At 42.2% G+C, this 17,788-nt stretch overlaps 1 protein-coding gene across 7 annotated transcripts in view; it reads left to right on the top strand.

The window, feature by feature from the left end:
* MTMR14 (myotubularin related protein 14) overlaps positions 1 to 8,789 on the top strand; it is a 58,365-nt gene extending 49,576 nt beyond the window's left edge. For 4 of the 7 annotated variants that reach the window (XM_069966846.1, XM_069966841.1, XM_069966843.1 and 1 more), the window contains one exon: positions 7,323 to 8,789. In XM_069966846.1, coding sequence (XP_069822947.1) covers positions 7,323 to 7,503 — 181 coding nt within the window. In that variant the 3' untranslated portion in view covers positions 7,504 to 8,789. Of the gene's footprint in view, positions 1 to 6,214; positions 6,307 to 7,322 lie in introns of those variants that run through there. The other 3 variants (XR_011362635.1, XM_069966842.1, XM_069966844.1) reach the window with 3 other exon arrangements.
* Positions 8,790 to 17,788: the final 8,999 nt, after the last annotated feature.

Raw genomic sequence — 17,788 nt, 5'->3', positions numbered from 1 at the left:
CAGGAAATGCAAAAGAGTAAAAAAAAAAAAAATTACAGATTTGGCATCAGCACTGTTTATCCTATATTCAGATGACTTTAGTTTACAGGTGATGGGGGTGGGTTGGAGGTGACAGTCCCTTCAAAATAAAATGAATCAAATTCTCATTTGGTAAGGGATTTGTTATAGAAATCTTACCTCTCCCTGTGCCCACAGTGAGCATCGGGACCAGCCTTGGGACCCACGCCGAGCTCCAGCAGGGTGTACACTTCACGTCACAACCCGGCTGATGGGGTGCAATGTCATTACAACTCGGGGGGAAAAATGACTTCCGGCAGGGTCCCGAGGCCGGTCCCACTGTTCACTGCGAGCACGGTGAGAGGTAAGTGCCTACTGCTGATCATTCCCCCCTGCCACTGCCGCTTCCAGATTTTTAAAATTCCTGGACTTCTCCTTTTAAAGAAGGCATGTTTAGAAATGAAGACAGTGGTGCAGAAAGTTAAGAGATCAAAGCCTTTCACAAACAAGGAAAGAAATACAAAATTACCTCACCAGCTACTCTACCTGGGCTTGACAGAAAAGGGAAGTTGTTAGCTCACACCAGAGAAAATAAAATTTTTATGAGCCTTAGAAGGTAATAAAGTATAAAACATAAGTCAAAGAACGCCAAATTTGGCAAAAAATGCAAGTATTAGTATTGAATATTAGTTGTGTTTAACAGTTTACATTGTTTCTTGCAAATGGTTTCTAAATTTTGCAAATAAACCTAATTTCCTATGAGGGTTGAATAATTTCTGAATGTAACTGTATGAAATGGAGGAGATTTATCAGACTGTCTTTACTAGCAAAATTCCCTGTTGCCCATTGTAACCATTCACACCTCCGCTTTCATTTTCCATATTCCTGTGAAAGCTGACCTCTGACTAGTTGCTATTGGCAACAGAATCTCTTGATATATGCTTGATCAATCTTCTCCAGAATTGGCATAATATATTTTTTTATGTACAGGAATATACCTACTATAATACTGCTCCTATATACATGCATATACTATTATAATACTGCTCCTTATATAAAAGTATATAACTATTATAATGCTGCCCCCTATGTACAAGAATATTACTACTATAATACTCCCCTTTACAAGAATGTAACTACTATAATTCTGCTTCTTATGTACAAGTATATAAGTACTATAAACACAAGCCTTTGAGTAAGGAAATAGAAGCTAGCGGCTCTGACTGAGTTTCTGCAGCAGTTGTGGTTTATTTTCAAGATGCCATCATACAGGTCTGTTCAGGGCAGGGAGAGACAGGTCCATTGTGCTGTGCACCGTGACTGAGCAAAGCACCCTTGGACCTGTCTCTCCCTGCCCTGATCGTACCTGCATGATGGCATCTTGACAATAAACCACAACTGCAGAAACTCGGTGAGTGCCGCTGGCTTCTATTTCCTTACTCAAAGGCTTATTGAATGGACTGTATTCTCACTCATGCTGAGCACCACCGCTGTACAGACACCGCACTGAGGATACTCATTGTACGGAGATTACAACACTTCCCATCACATCAGGTCACCCAGCCTGTATAATACTCAAGGATATCACGGTTTCCAGATAGGGCCAACACATCTACATGCTTGTGAATATACCTATTATAATACTGCCCACTAGGTGCAAGACTATAACTACTATAACACTACCCCCTATGTACAAAATCACAACTACTATTCTACTACTTTCTTATGTAGAAAAATATACCTGCTATAATACTGCCCTCTAAATTCAAGAATATTCCTACTATAACATGCAAAAATAGAGAAAAAGAAGCAACTGCACCTCACACCTGTGGCCTCTTAGCTACATTTTAAAAACCAACGCCAGAATGATGTATAATTCGCTCAAACCATATTGCTTCATGTACCGCGTGCAGGTCTTCTGGCTCACACTAAAAACAACAGTGTGCCAACCCTGCCAAGCAAACGGCAACAGGAGAGGGGGGTCCACAGAATGGCCCTGCAACCCCACTGTCACATGAGCAAACCCCATGGGCCCCAAGGTGTTACTACTCACCATTGCACTAGCAGGTAGAAAGAGGAGGTACTTATCATATGTGCACAGGTGCTTTTTGTTGATTGGGGTCACATGGGTCTTACAGGGGAGTACCAATACCCACATACCTACTTATAACACTTTCCTCTATGTATCAGACTATAACATTATAATACTGCTCCCTATGTATAAGAATATACCTACTATAATACTGCTCCTATATACAAGAATATAACTACTATAATACTGATCCCTTTTTACAAGAATATAACTACTATAATACTGCTCCTATATACAAGAATATAACCACTATAATACTGCTCCTATGTACAAGAATATAACTGCTATAATACTGCCCCCTCTGTACAAGAATATAACTACCGTAATACTGCTCCTTATGTAACTACTAGAATCCTGCTCCTACAGTTCATTTCCAGCAATTGACCTCCCTGCAGTATGGTGATGTAACAGCAGAATACGCTGCCTGGCATGTAACCTTTTGGTTTATAGATGCTCACATATGCATATTTTGGGCAGCTGGAACAACCAGGGAACAGCTGCTTCTAAAAATAAAACACTTGACATTTGACAGATTTTCAGCAGCCTAGCAATTTAGGAGAAGTGTACTTGGCTAGCAGAGTCCCCATAGACCTAGCATTGTGTAACTGCAGAGGCTCCCCTGTAATCCCTCATGCCTGTCCACAGGACAGTAATGCACAGCTGATCACTTTAACTAGCCTGTCCTTATTAACCGTGTACATTCAGGGGTTAATCCACAAGTTCTTGTAGGTAAGCTACTACACATAGCCAGTCATGAAAACTTTTTAAAGAGGTTTTTCCGCAAATACTTTTGTAAATGCTCATAGTTAACCATGTGCCATAAAACAACAAAAGCCCACATACTTACCTCATCCACTTCCCCGGCTCTGCTGCAGTCTTATTTTTCGGGTCCATGTTCCAGTGTTTTCACATTTTCCAACTGCTCACTGCTCTACTCTGCTGTTGGTTGGGCAAGGAGCTAGATAATTGGAAAAAGGAAGATATGACAGCTGGTAGGGGGTGAGGCAAGTATGCAGGGGCTTTGGGGGACATGGGGCAATAATGAAAAATCCCTTTATCCAGTTTCACATAAAGGATATGCATACTATAATGGCTGGTTCTGCTGTAGGGCCCATGGATTACGCTGCTTCCCCCCATTCACTGACCTATCCCTATGAGGCTATATTCACACAATATACTTTTTATGAAAAGAACGGCCATTGTTTTCAATTGAAAAGGCCGTTCTTTTTATAATGCATAACGAGGTCAATGCAAACCACAGCCATTTTTTCACACAATGTATTGAACAATGGCTGTTGTTCTCTATGGTGTTTAGATAACGATTATGTCAATTATTTCCAGCCATTGTCCGTAGACTTCAATGCAATTTTTTCTTTTTAAATAACCGCCACTGTTTGATACCCAAAACAATGGACATTGTTTTGAGTGTCAAATAATGGCCGTTGTTTTTACAATGTGTGAAAATAGCCGACACCTGCACTGGGTTTCCCTTTTCCTTAGACACTGTAGACATCAATGATCTCCTACTGTATATAATATAGAGACAGATGTCTAGGTTCATTGGGGCTGATTTACTAATATGCTTCTGTCAGATAAGTATCTGTGTCAATTTGGTTTTAGGTTTTTCACCACTACATTTACTGAGGACATCAGACACATAAATCTGTCGGTTTGGGAAACTAAAACCTTGAGGGTAGGGTTCTTGAAAGCCAGACAATCACAGTAAATCAGCCCCATTGTGTCTCCAGTGGAACTGTAAGAGAATAGGGGATTGCCCTAAATGTCATGGAAAGGGGGCAGAAGAGAAAATGTACACCATGCTCTTCTGTCCTGTGTGGAAAAACCCAGCACCATCCTGCTATTATAGTGGAGACAGTTTAAAACGGCCAATAATCGTCCTGTGTAGAAGAAGGCAACGATCAGCCGTCATGAACAATGTCGGCTGATCATTGCTGTCGTTTGTCTTTTTACATGTTGAAAGACAAACGTTAATGATAGCAGCGATCTGCTGCTGTTGCTCCGTGGAATAGGAGATGCGGCAGCAGACCGCCGCTATCCTCTATGGGCTGCCCGGACAGTCTATTGATTACCCGTGCAGCACTGACAGGGCTCATTTGCTCCTCTCAGTCATGTAATAGGACCTTAAAGGGGTTATCCAGCGCTACAAAAACATGGCCACTTTTCCCCCTACTGTTGTCTCCAGTTCAGGTGCGGTTTGCAATTAAGCTCCATTTACTTCAAAATTGAACTGAGTTTCAAAACCCCACCCAAACTGGAGACAACAGTAGGGGGAAAGTGGACATGTTTTTGTAGCGCTGGATAACCCCTTTAAGGGTTCATTTACTCAAAGATTATCTGACAGATTATCTGCCAAAGATTTGAAGCCAAAGCCAGAAACAGACTATAAACAGAGAACAGGTCATAAAAAAAGCCTGAGCTTTTTCCTCTTTTCAAATCCATTCCTGGCTTTGGCTTCAAATCTTTTGCAGATAATCTGTCAGATAATCTTTCTGTGTAAATGAACCCTAATACATACTGATGATATGGAAGGAGGTCAAGGGATATGATTGAACACCCCTGAATAGATTGCCCTAAGTGGGGGAAGGAACCTCCAACCAGTGTAACTTTGCTCCTCCCCATAAGGGTGAGAGGTTTCTCTCCTCTTCAGCTGGCCTATTGTCAATACACTATATGGTAAGGGTGAAGAAACCAAACCTTCATGTAGGTGTTAAACGTAAATATGGTTTTGTCCCTTTAACTGCTACATCATTCTCCACTTCTTTGGAAAGATCTGTATGCATTCAGTTACCAGCACTTCAGTGAGGTTTGGTTACGATACTTGGAGATCAGGCCTGACATGTTGTGGTCATTTCATTTTCTGCTAAAGTCATTGGATCTGAAAAGCTGAGGGCTCTGTATGGTGACGTTCTCCCCCACTAAACTCCCAATGTTTTTATTTTTTTTTCTGTTTCCTGTTCAGCTAAAACTAAGGCGCTAAAGAGATTCTTCCCCATTCTCCATCATGAAATTATTTCTCTGGGATATACCAAACCAAGAATATAAAACCTGATTGATAGCTTCAGAGTTCTGCTTTACAGCACTGCAGCAGATGCTTGGCGTTGTCCGTAATCATCCTGTGCTTATATGGATTTGCCTGACCTCGGGAATCCATAACACCTCCTCACTCTACTCTGCCCCTACTTGACTGACAGTTCTGCTGTCATGCCACACACTAGCCACAGTTTGTATACACAGTGCAGGAATGAGGTATGGAATCAGGCTAAGTGCCATAAGCTGACTGTCAATCAAGCAGTAATAGGAATGGGAGGGCATTGCAGTCCTCAGTGATTCAGAAGCTTGGGAAAGCCTGAGACACTTTGCTCCATAGAAAGAAAGCATTTGCATATGTTATGGCACATAGATGGATAGAGGAAAGGTACCATATGTCTCCTTGTCCTAACCACTATCTAACATTGTCAGCAGTTTGGAACATGAATTACAGATAAGATTCACTTTCTGTAATGTAAATGATAGGAAGCTTCCATGGGGATGTCCACAAATGGGGCCAAAGCCATATTGATCTCCTACTACCAATTACTGCTTCTTAAATTTAGAATGTTTTTCCGAATAGATCTCCAGACCTCAAATACATTTGATTCTTGGAAGACAGACATAATTGTCTGTGTAATTGAATAGTAGAGACCTTATAGTATACACCTTATTTACCAGCTCGTGTCTGGGGAGCACCATGTGACTTGTATAATTGGAAAGCTGAAGCCATATATCAAAGCTGCATCTCCAGTAACTGCAGGATACAACCATTTTCTCTCAAGTGACATTTTCATACAATTGAAAAAATGAGGCGCGTGGCTTGGCAATTTAACAGTAGGAATCTACCACAGCTATAACTGAGGTTCTTGTCTGTACTTTTTTTTTCTTAAAAACCAGCTCAGATGCTGTTATAATCATAGCTTCTTCAGATTTTAGATCCTAATATTTTATATGTCAGGACCATTGTTTTCTGGCACCATTAAAGGTTATTTCCTCTCAAAGTAAAAGTAGTTTTGGATGAAGTTGGGTGGGTAGAATAAAATTGTAAGGTATAATTCTCTTCCTCTATTACAGTTCTTTGTTCTGATAAAAGGCTTGTCAAGCCACCTTGAGAGCTGAGCAGACGTATTGGGTGAAGATGACGTTTAATTACATTCTGATTGATTGTAAGCCTGTCATGGTTCTCCGGGATATCTGTAAGATAGACATGAAGAGATGAAGTTCTCTAGACTCTACCCTGCTCCCACTGTGTTGTGCTGTTCTTTGTTATTCCACCAGAAAATGTGTGAATTATTTGACAACTGGGTGTTACCATTCTCCTTGTCAAAAGTTACTAGAGTTTAGACACATGGACTGTAGCAAACAACAGAATAGAGCCCACTCATTGACTTCTATGGGCTCAGAGGGAAAATACCATGATTTCAGGATTAATTATATATAAAATGGAAAATGGAGAAATTGGAAAAGCAAATCACAAAACTTTTTAAAACTGTATATCTGATATAACAACATGATTTAAACAGTGTGTTTTCTAATGACCTATTCCCTTTACTCAATTCAATGGACAAAACAGTGTTGGAGGGGGGTTTACACATTCTGTGCACGGTCGGTACAGTAAGGACGATGTGCTCCGGAACAAAGTTCAATGGTCACAGCATCAATATTCTTTATGATGCCGGGAGCTTTAAAACTGTTTAAATCAAGCTACTGCACTGACATGCTGTTTTTAAGCAGTTTTGGATCTCCTGACATAATGAATGATCATGACAGGAGTTCCGATTTCTGGTCTGTAGCTGATCATCCATGCATGGACCAAAATTACAGAATGTGTGAATGTTCCCTGAGTTGGTGTTGGCTCATGATGAAAGCTGCTGTTTAGAATTCTTCTAGCCACTGTATTCCCCTCTTCCCTTGGCAGCGCCTTGTTAGTTCGATAACATTGTACTGTCCAGTGCGCAGTGGTCTGATGTATGGAGAGATGCACTATAGATGCTCATCCAAGTTGTTAGAATCGGTCCACGTAGTGCTAACAAACTAAGACCTGCAGAATTCTGATTGCTCAGAGTGCAGTTCACCAGCAAACTGTATATTTTAAAATCTGAAGTGTCAAATCTTTGCAAACATAGATGTTATAGCTTACTCTCTTTTTTGCATTTGTCAACCAGATTGTGTTCTTTTACAGGCATACAGCACAGACAGAACGGGCGATCCGGCTAGAAGCTGTCCAGACTGTCTTTTTATCTGCCTACAATACCACGATAGGCCTAAGAACCGTGCCACCAAGCCCCTCAGGAGCAATCAGTGGTCTCCTAGAACACTTTGCCCGAGGTGTGGGTCTTCGAGGAGCTAGTTCTATAGTCTGATGAACTTTTCGGAAACTTGGGAATCTAGAAGCCATGATTTCATACTTGCGTTCTGCATTCACAGATATAGAAGCCATATAAGACAATCTCCGGGAGGTGTTTGGGCTTCTCCTTTTAAATGTTGCAATGGTAATGAAAGGGAATGGATCTTCCAATGATAGAAACCTGAGCAGTCGGCAGCCAAGACGGTTTTTAAGGGCTGGTGAATAGTAGTTTTTTTTTATCTTCATTCACCTGTATTCATTGTCACATAATCCTGAATTTGAAAAAAATGTGGCTTTTTTAAATAGGAAATGGACATCTTTAATCACACACCCATAACAAGAGTGCTTATTCAATACTGTACAACAGAGAGAGTCTACACGTGGCATTTCCCAGAATGCCTTGCCAGTCAGACTTTCAGTACCCACCAGTTACTTTACTTTTACTTTATTTTACTTATCCAGAGTAGTAAAACTTTTCCCCTCGTGCAACTTTGTGGCTCATACTTCCAAGTAGTCTGCTTCCCTTTACATAGCCAATAGTTAAAGCTTACCTGTCTTTAGCAAAAACTTTTGGTATGCAAGAGACATTTATCAAAAGTTTTGATCGGGGTCTGAATGTTCAGACTGTTACTGATCATAGGAATCAACTGACTCTGTCACATGATCTGGACGGACTCCCAAGCCATTAATGTGTCTCATGGATGCAGAGAGGGAAAGAGGAGTGTGTGGCAGCATGAGCATCTCCCCGCTCGCTCTACCGATTGGTCAGGGTCTTAGTGTTCAGACCCTGACCAATCAAAACTTTTGATGGCAAAAGTTTTTTTGTTTTTTTCGACATGTACACTTTAAATTATTATGGGTTCTTACAGTCACCAGTATGGGGCCAGGCACCACAAGGTCCTAGTCTTCAGTAGGAACCAGAGCTCATCCATCATAATTTTAGCTCATGCATTTGAGAGAGGAAGCAGGGATTAGGCACTGTATTAGAAGAGTAGAGCTCTGACCCACTAGAAACCTCTATAATCTTAGGAATGGGCACCCAAGTCTTGCCTCAGAATGGTACAGCACCTGGTTTTCATCGCCAAAGCTGTAGACAATGAATGGAGTAGTGATACTCGAGTCTGAGTTGACATCGGTGCCTGTTCTCAAGATCTCTGAGTGGTTCTCTAGGGGATAATTATCATAAGTTAAAATATCCATTATAAGTGACAAACATAATGAATTTGATTGTATTGCAGAAGCAGCTGTCTAGTTAGGCCTCATATTCCAGTGTAAGTTACCATTAGGAATAAAACTGGTTAATGGTGCGTTCAGATTTGATGCTGTGTTCAGTTATTTAACTGAAATCTGCTGCAGAAAATCAGCTGCAGATCCTGTAGGTGTGAACGCACCCTAAAAGAACACAGGTCGGCACATAGGGTGGGTTCACATTTAGGTAACGTATGGATAAGTTGCGGTGGATTCCGTCGCTTGTCTCCACTCACAGCTGTCCGCTTCTCCACCGGCTCCATACACACCATTCTATAGCCGGGCCGATTCCGCTGTCCGCCGAAAGAATTGACATGTCTGTTCTTTTGGCGGAAGGCCGAATCCGCCCGGCCATAGAAGAGGTACGAGCAACGGAATCTGCTGGAACTTATCCACACGGATTACGTAGTGTAAACCCACCCATAGAGTGCAAAACCAGTTTTCTGCGATCATAAGGATTGTCTATGGCTTCATTGCCAGCAGTGGTCCCCATTGTGTCATTTACAACTCCTAGCATGTGCTGATAACAGATGGAAAGCAAAGAATCAAGACCATTGCTCTACAAATTCCGCCGGACAGTGCATACTGCGACTTTACAAATGTCTGGCACTGCTCAGCTTAAAGCTGCTTACTGCAGGAGGATGTTGTGTTCTTGAGAATCCAATATATGGCCTTTCGAACAGACTGTTAGTACTTTATATGGGGGGGATGTATAAAGGAACCCCCATGAAAACACTTATGCACTTCTGTGCCTAGTGTCTAGTGCAGGGCTTGAGGTGTGGAGCATGACATGCAGATTATCACTGGTGTTTTTTTTTTTTTTAACATCCCTTTGCTATGCTCCACCCTCTTGTGCCTAGTGCAGGGCCCTGCACTTTTCCTTGGAGTGGTCTTTTTAATAGAAGCCCCACTAGGGATACTGGGATTTATAGTTGATAACCTCTAGCCCTTTTCTTTTGCTGCACACACTGATTTTCTCATTGTATCTGTGATTGAATCTGATGAACAAAGTAAGAATTTATTTTTGCTATTTTTTTTCCACATTGCTTATTTGCCTATTGTTGTTTTTACGAGTTTCTATTTAATTCTGCAATCAATTCAATTAAAGAAAACCATATTGTTCATTTTTTTTATACTGAATCCCATTCAAATCTGCAGTCTTGGTTGAAAACCAGTGATGATCTCACCAGACAGAGCTAGCTCTAGAATAGATGTGCACAGTGTAGAAGTAAGCATTGCAAAAACGTTTGACCACCACTCCAACACAAGACTTGAGATCCATTCTTAGGGTATATTCACACGGGCGGGCTCGCAGCGAGATTCTCGCTGCGAGCCCGGCAGGTCCTGGCAGTTCCCATACACTACATACTTGCTGCGGTCTAAACGACCGCAGCGAGTATGTAATTCTGCCGCCCTTAACCCCTTCTGCTCCCGCCCGGCTTCCCCGCTGTAAGCATACTTTGCCTGTCCTTGCTGCACGGGTCCGGCGTCCTGCTCTCCCGCCCGGCCAATCAGTGGCTGCGGCTGGGCAACACACTAATTGGCCGGACGGGAGATCAGGACGCCGGACCCGTGCAGCAAGGACAGGTAAAGTATGCTTACAGCGGGGGAGCCGGGCGGGAGCAGAAGGGGTTAAGGGCGGTATAATTAGATACTCGCTGCGGTCGTTTAGACCGCAGCAAGTATGTAGTGTATGGGAACTGCCAGGACCTGCCGGGCTCGCAGCGAGAATCTCGCTGCGAGCCCGCCCGTGTGAATATACCCTTAAAGTGATATTGTCACCCACCTTACTCTATGTGCAGTTCTCTGCACAAGCCTAGATGCTCAAGATGTTTGCTGCTGGTACTGCAGAAGACAATACAGAGGGAATGGAGAACATGACTCCTATATCAGAGTACATAGGATTTGTTTGTAGTCTGTAACCATAGAGACACATAGGTCTGCTTAGGAGCTGCGTACTCTAAACAGTAGGGAATTTTACATCAACACTAATTGCAAATTAGCTTTTTTTATTATTATTATTATTATTATTATTTTAGTTGCTTTAGAGCAACAACAAAAAGCTTGAAAGACTAAACACACCCTTTAACCTGTTAGATTTTTTTTTCTTCTCTAGAATAGACATGACAAAAATCTGCAATCCTTGCGGTTTTTCCCCCTCTTTTCATTTACACCACTCACCGTGCGGAAATAATATTGTTATATTGTACTAGATTGGACAATTACACATGCTAGAATATTAAATGTTGATTTATTTTTACATATTTTATTTGTAAAATGGTAAAGGGGTGATATTAACGTTTATTGGCGGAGGGGCTTTGACATATTTTTAAAAACTTAAACTCTCATATTCTGCTTGTGTTAAGGGTTAGGAAGTCCCAACCAGTATAGAGTGCTTAGTGTCAAGGCTCAATGTGTCCATCAAGCAAATGACTGCCTTCTCTATGAGCTATGACCGGGACCTCCTGTGTTTAGTCTCTTTTTTTTTTTTGTTTCAACCAGCACAAGACTAAAAGGCTGGAAAAAGCGAGCGGATCTAGATTTTAAGCAAGTATAGTTTTGTTTTAAACTTGGCATAACTAAAAAAAATAATAATGAATGTAAATTTCAAACTAGGTTAAAATCAGATCTCCTGTTCATTTACATTCTGAAACTTATAGTTACAGTGACACTTAAATATCTCAATATTTAAACCTACTGCAGGATGTATAGGGAATCCCATTATTATAGTGCTTGAAAAGCACTATATTGTAATCCGTATTCTTCTTCTTCCAGCTATTTTTCTGCACGTAATACAGCCGAACCGCTTTGTGCACACACTCCGTTCAAACTGCGTTTCGAAGCCCTCGGCGGTGTGTGGTGTGCTATTAATCGTTTCGATCGGATTTGTCGTTTTTAAGAAATTTACGTTTAAAGACCCCGAATTTCCCATAGAAAATAATGGCCCATTGCGAATAATGGCCACACTCTAACCGCTAACAGCCAATCACAGCACATATGCAAATAGCTGAAATGTAGCAGCCAATAGGAACTCTAAGGTTTCGTCAGGCATGTATCACACCATGCACAGTCACATGTCCACTATTGGCCAATAGAAGATGTAGTATATGGAAGGTCCTTGACGATTTTGTCTCACTGACATGAGTAAGATTGTCATGGTAACCGAGCAATGATCTTTACCATTATAAGTACCCAGATTGCTCTTAAAGGGACGGAAGCCATTACACTCTTAAAGGGACCCAAGTCGCTCTTAAAGGGGCGAGACCCAAGTTGCTCTTAAAGGGAAGGGACCCAAGTCGCTCTTAAATGATCCCATGTAGCTCTTAAAGGGATCCAAGTCGCTCTTAAAGGGACGGGACCCAAGTTGCTCTTAAACGGACGGGACGCATGTTGCTCTTATAGGAACCCAAGTCACTCCAAAAGGTATGGGACCCATGTCGCTCTTAAAGAGACCCATCTCGCTAGAGCGACCTGGGTCCCTTTAAGAGCGACCTGGGTCCCATTATGAGCGACCTGGGTCCCTTTAAGAGTGACCTGGGTCTTTTTAAGAGCGAAATATGACCCTTCAAGAGTGAAATTTGTCCCTTTAAGAGCGAACTGGGTCCATTAAAGAGCGAACTAGGTCCCTTTAAGTGCGATCTGGGTCCCTTTAAGAGCAAAATGGGTCCCTTTTAAGCATGAAATTGGTCCCTTTAAGAGTGACCTGGGTCCCTTAAAGAGTGAACTGGGTCCATTAAAGAGCGACCTGGGTCTCTTTAAGAGCAAAATGGGTCCTTTTTAGAGCGACCTGGGTCCCTTTAAGCATGAAATTGGTCCCTTTAAGAGTGAAATTGATCCCTTTAAGAGCGACCTGGGTCCCTTTAAGAGCAAAATATGTCCCTTTAAGAGCAAAATGGGTCCCTTTAAGAGCAAAATGGGTCCCTTTAAGAGCGACCTGGGTCCCTTTTAAGAGCGAAATGGGTCCCTTTTGAGCATGAAATTGGTCCCTTTAAGAGCGACCTGGGTCCCTTTAAAAGCGACCTGGGTCCCTTTAAGAGCGACCTGGGTCCCTTTAAGCATGAAATTGGTCCCTTTAAGAGTGAAATTGATCCCTTTTAAGAGCGACCTGGGTCTCTTTAACCCTTTGAGGACCAGGCCCAAAATGACCCAGTGGACCGCGCAAATTTTGATCTTAGTGCTTTCGTTTTTCCCTCCTCCCCTTCTAAGAGCTCTAGCACTCTCAGTTTTCTATCTACAACCCATGTAAGTGCTTGTTTTTTACAGGAATAGTTGTACTTTGTAATGGCGTCATTCATTTTACCATAACATGTATGATGGAATCCCAAATATATTATTTATGAAGATATAAATAGGTGAAATCGTAAATAAGAATGCAATATGGTAACGTTTGGGGGGTTCCTGTGTCTACGTAATGCACTATATGGTAACAGCGACATGACACTATTAATCTATAGGTCAGTCCGAACACAACCATATGCAGGTTACCCAGATTCTCTAATGTTATATATATATTTTTTTTATGAAATCCTTTTTTTTGGCAATTAAATATTAATAAAATGGGCCTATTATGACGCTTATAACGGTTTTATTTTTTCACCTACGGGGCTGTATGGGGTGTAATTTTTTCCGCCATGAGCTCTAGTTTTTATTAGTACCATATTTGTGAAGATCGGACGTTTTGATCACTTTTTATTGATTTTTTTTTAATATATAATGTAACATAAAATCGGTAATCTGCGCACTTTTTCCCCTCTTTTCGTGTACGCCGTTTACCGGTCGCAATGACGCTTGTTATATTTTAATAGATCGGACAATTACGCACACTACGGTATATTATATGTTTATCTATTTATTCATTTTTATATGTTTTATTTATATAATGGGAAAGGGGGGGGATTTAGACTTTTATTGGGGGAGGGGTTTTGGGGTAGTGTGTTGGTGTTTTGAACTTTTTTTTTTTTACACTTTTGAAGTCCATTTGGGGGACTTTTACATACAGTACTTTGATTTCTACACTGATGATTGCTATGCCATAGGCATAGCATTGATCAGTGTTATCGGCGATCTGCTCATTGAGCCTGCCTGTGCAGGCTCAGTGTAGCAGATCGCCGATCGGACCGCACGGAGGCAGGTAAGAGACCTCCGGCAGTCCGTTTCAACGATCGGGACCCCCGCAGTCACACTGCGGGGGTCCCGATCGGTAAGTGACAGGGGACTCCCCCTGTCACTTACACTTAAACGCTGCGGTCGTGCCGAGATTGCGGCATTTAAGGGGTTAATGACACGCGGCAGCGCGATCGCTGCAGCGTGTCATTACCGGTGAGGTCCCGGCTGCTGATTGCAGCCGGCCCCCACCTGCTATGGAGCGCGCTCCGCTCCGGAGCGCTCTTCGTAGCGGGAAAAACACCCAGGACGTAAGGTTACGTCATGGGTCGTCTGGGGACAGACTTCCATGACGTAACCCTACGTCCAGGGTCGTCTAGGGGTTAAGAGTGACTTGGGTCCCTATAAGAGCAATCTGGGTCCCTTTAATAGCGACCTGGGTCCCTTTAAGAGCGACCTGGGTCCCTTTAAGAGCAAAATATGTTCCTTTAAGAGCAAAATGGGTCCCTTTAAGAGCGACCTTGGTCCCTTTAAGAGCAACCTGGGTCCCTTTAAGAGTGAAATATGTCCCTTTAAGAGCAAAATGGGTCCTTTTAAGAGCGACCTGGATCCCTTTAGGAGCAAAATGGGTCCCTTTTAAGCGTGAAATTTGTCCCTTTAAGAGCGAACTGGGTCAATTTAAGAGCGAACTGGGTCCCTTTAAGTGCGATCTGGGTCCCTTTAAGAGCGAAATGGGTCCCTTCAAGCATGAAATTGGTCCCTTTAAGAGCGACCTGGGTCCCTTTAAAAGTGACCTGGGTCCCTTTAAGAGCGAAATGGGTCCCTTTAAGAGCGACCTGGGTCCCTTTAAGAGCGAAATTGGTCCCTGTAGAAGCAAAATGGGTCCCTGTAAGAGCGAAATGGGTCCCTTTTAAGAGTGCCCTGGGTCCCTTTAAGAGCAAAATATGTCCCTTTAAGAACGATATATGTCCCTTTAAGAGCGAAATGGGACCCTTTAAGCATGAAATTGGTCCCTTTTAAGAGTGAAATTGGTCCCTTTAAGAGCGACCTGGGTCCCTTTTAAGAGCGAAATATGTCCCTTTAAGAGCAAAATGGGTCTCTTTAAGAGCGACCTGGGTGCCTTTAAGAGCGAACGGACCCAGGTCGCTCTTTAAGCAACCCAGGTCGCTCCTAAAAGGGACCCATGTCGCTCTTAAAGGGACGGGAGCCAAGTTGCTCTTAAAGGGATGCGACCCAAGTCGCTCTTAAAGAGACGGCACCCAGGATTAAAGTTTCTCTTAAAAGGAAGTCACTGGTAAAGGGGCGCTCTGCAAGTCACTGGTAAAGGGGCGCTCTTTTCAAGCACTATGTATTTCCCTGGAAATGCAAATCTAGTTATTATTGTACAGCCATGGCACTTAAAGTGTACCTGTCGTTATAACTTTAATGATCTAAATCAACAGTAGATTACAATTTACATTTTTTTAATATTTTTTTTTAGTTATCATCGAAAACACGGCACTTTCTGTTTCTGACACTTGTTTTTCCCCTCAAAGAGTCAGAAAGTCCTGTGTTTCCCAGGTCATCTGAGCGCTCACAGAGAGAAGGCAGTCATGTGATTCATGGACACATTGAGCCATGGCACTCTGTACTGGCCGTAATTTCTGTGTTTAGTTTGTTTTATACAACCAGCACAAGTCAGAAAATCTGCCTTCCGGAGCCAGGACCTGGATTTCTGGTAAGTTCAGCTTTGTTTTGCAGTATGATAACAACAAAAAAATTACTGTATATTGCAAACTTGCTTTTTATCATATCTACTGTTTTAGATTTTGGAAGTTATAATGACAGAGACACTTTAAGGTCTTGTCTCAGGCATCAGACCAGAATGCCCCTACCCAGCAGAAGTGCAGTATAACACTGGGATCCCAGCTCATCAATGTCCAGAAACTTCTGTGGAAAGCTTTGGGAACAGATTTCTAAGGCAAGGATATTTGGGTTATCACAGAGCCTGCTATTACTGTCAATAGCTGAATCTGTAGAAGGTAAAAGCCCAAAGTGTATTTTACTCAAATCATTAAATTGTCTGTCCTGTGGAGCCTGTGGGAAGAAAGGCCATAGTCACTTAACTGTAAAGTGACTCAAGTCTGTCCTGTAATACAAAAAAGCTATACATTCCTGCTGTCTGACATAACCTGACTGCAGGGGATAACAGTCTTTCTTCTCGATGAAATCCTTTGTAAGAGTTTAATGGGTTGTTTTGCAAAATTCTTTGTTGGTTAACACCACAAGAGTACAGCAGCAGCAACAAGTCAGTTCCCTTATCTTGGCCCACTATGAACAGTGCAAACAGATCCAGAGGAAGGCAAAGACCTCTGGACACTGGTGAATTTGTGTCACAGGGTAAATTCCTTCTTCAACCCAAAATAGGCCCACGGTCTAAGGACCCTAGATCAAAGCTTTTAATGTATATAACTAGCTGTGGGATGATAGTAGTGTAGGGGCAAGTGTCAAGTATCATGTAGTGTAAAAACAGATGTAATGTAGTGCAGGTGTAGATGGAAAACCAGTATTATCCCCCTACATATGGCAATACATTGTGGTAATTATGCCATGGCTCTCAAGAACTCGATTGCAACCCTGGTGAGAAATTTTCTGGAGCCATGATGGAGGTTTCCTGGCCTTCTCCCATTAACAGTTGCACAGGGGCCTCTGGTTTCTAGGTCCATTCCATATATATAGTGGTTTGCAATAAATTAGAATATCAACAACAAAAAAATTTCTTTCAGTAATTCAATTCAAAAAGTGACCTAATATATTCCATTACATACAGAGTGAACTTTTTCTAGTGTTTATTTCTGTTTAAAGTTGATGATTATGGATTACAGCCAAGAAAAGCCCAAAAGTCAGTATTTCAGAAATTTTGAATAATTAACCTTACTCTGGTTCAGTATACAATGCAATTATGGCGAAGACTGCTGACTTGACAGATGTCCAGAAGGCAGTCATTCACACACTCCACAAGGAGGGTAAGCCACAAAAGTTTATTGCTAAAGAAGCTGGCTGTTCTCAGAGTGCTTTATCAAAGCATATTAATGGTAAGTTGAGTGGAAGGAAAAAGTGTTGTAGAAAAAGGTGCACAAGCAACTGGGAGAACTGCAGTCTTAACAGGATTGTAATGAAAATGCCATTCAAAAATTTGGGAGAGATTCACAAAGAGTGGACTGCTGCGGGAGTCAGTGCCTCAAAAGCCACCACATACAGACGTCTGCAGGACATGGGCTACTACAAGTGTTGCCTTCCATGTGTCAAGCCACTCCTGACCAATAAACAACGCCAGAAGCGTCTTATCTGGGCCAAGGAAAAGAAGAACTGGACTGTTGATCAGTAATCCAAGGTGCTGATTTCAGATGAAAGTAAATTTTGCATTTCATTTGGAAATCAAGGTCCCAGATTCTGGAGGAAGAGTGGAGAGGTACACAATACAAGCTGCTTGAGGTCAGTTTCCACAATCAGTGATGATTTGGGGAGCCATGTCATCTGCTGGTGTAGGTTCACTGTGTTTCATCAACACCAGAGTCAACGCTGCCGTCTACCAGGAAATTTTAGAGCACTTCATGCTTCCCTGTGTGGAAAAGATTCCAGCAGGATTTGGCACCTGTCCACACTGCCAAAAGTACCAATACCTGATTTACTAACCACAGCATCACTGTGCTTGATTGGCCAGCAAACTTGACAGACCTTAACCCCAGAGAGAATTTATGGGGTATTGTCAAGATGAAAGACACACGACCCAACAATGCAGACGAGCTGAAGGCTGCTATCAAAGCAACCTGGGCTTCAATAACCCCTCTGCAGTGCCATCAGCTGATCGCCTCCATGCCATGCCGCATTGATGCCGTCATTCTTGCAAAAGGTGTCCCGACCAAGTATTGAGGGCATTTACTGTACAGACTTTTTATTTGGTCAACATT

The sequence above is a fragment of the Dendropsophus ebraccatus genome, chromosome 4, assembly GCF_027789765.1.
Source record: "Dendropsophus ebraccatus isolate aDenEbr1 chromosome 4, aDenEbr1.pat, whole genome shotgun sequence".
In the NCBI taxonomy this organism is placed as follows: domain Eukaryota; kingdom Metazoa; phylum Chordata; class Amphibia; order Anura; family Hylidae; genus Dendropsophus; species Dendropsophus ebraccatus.
The sequence above is the reverse complement of the archived record's forward strand: the minus strand, read 5'-3'. Positions and strand labels throughout refer to the sequence as shown.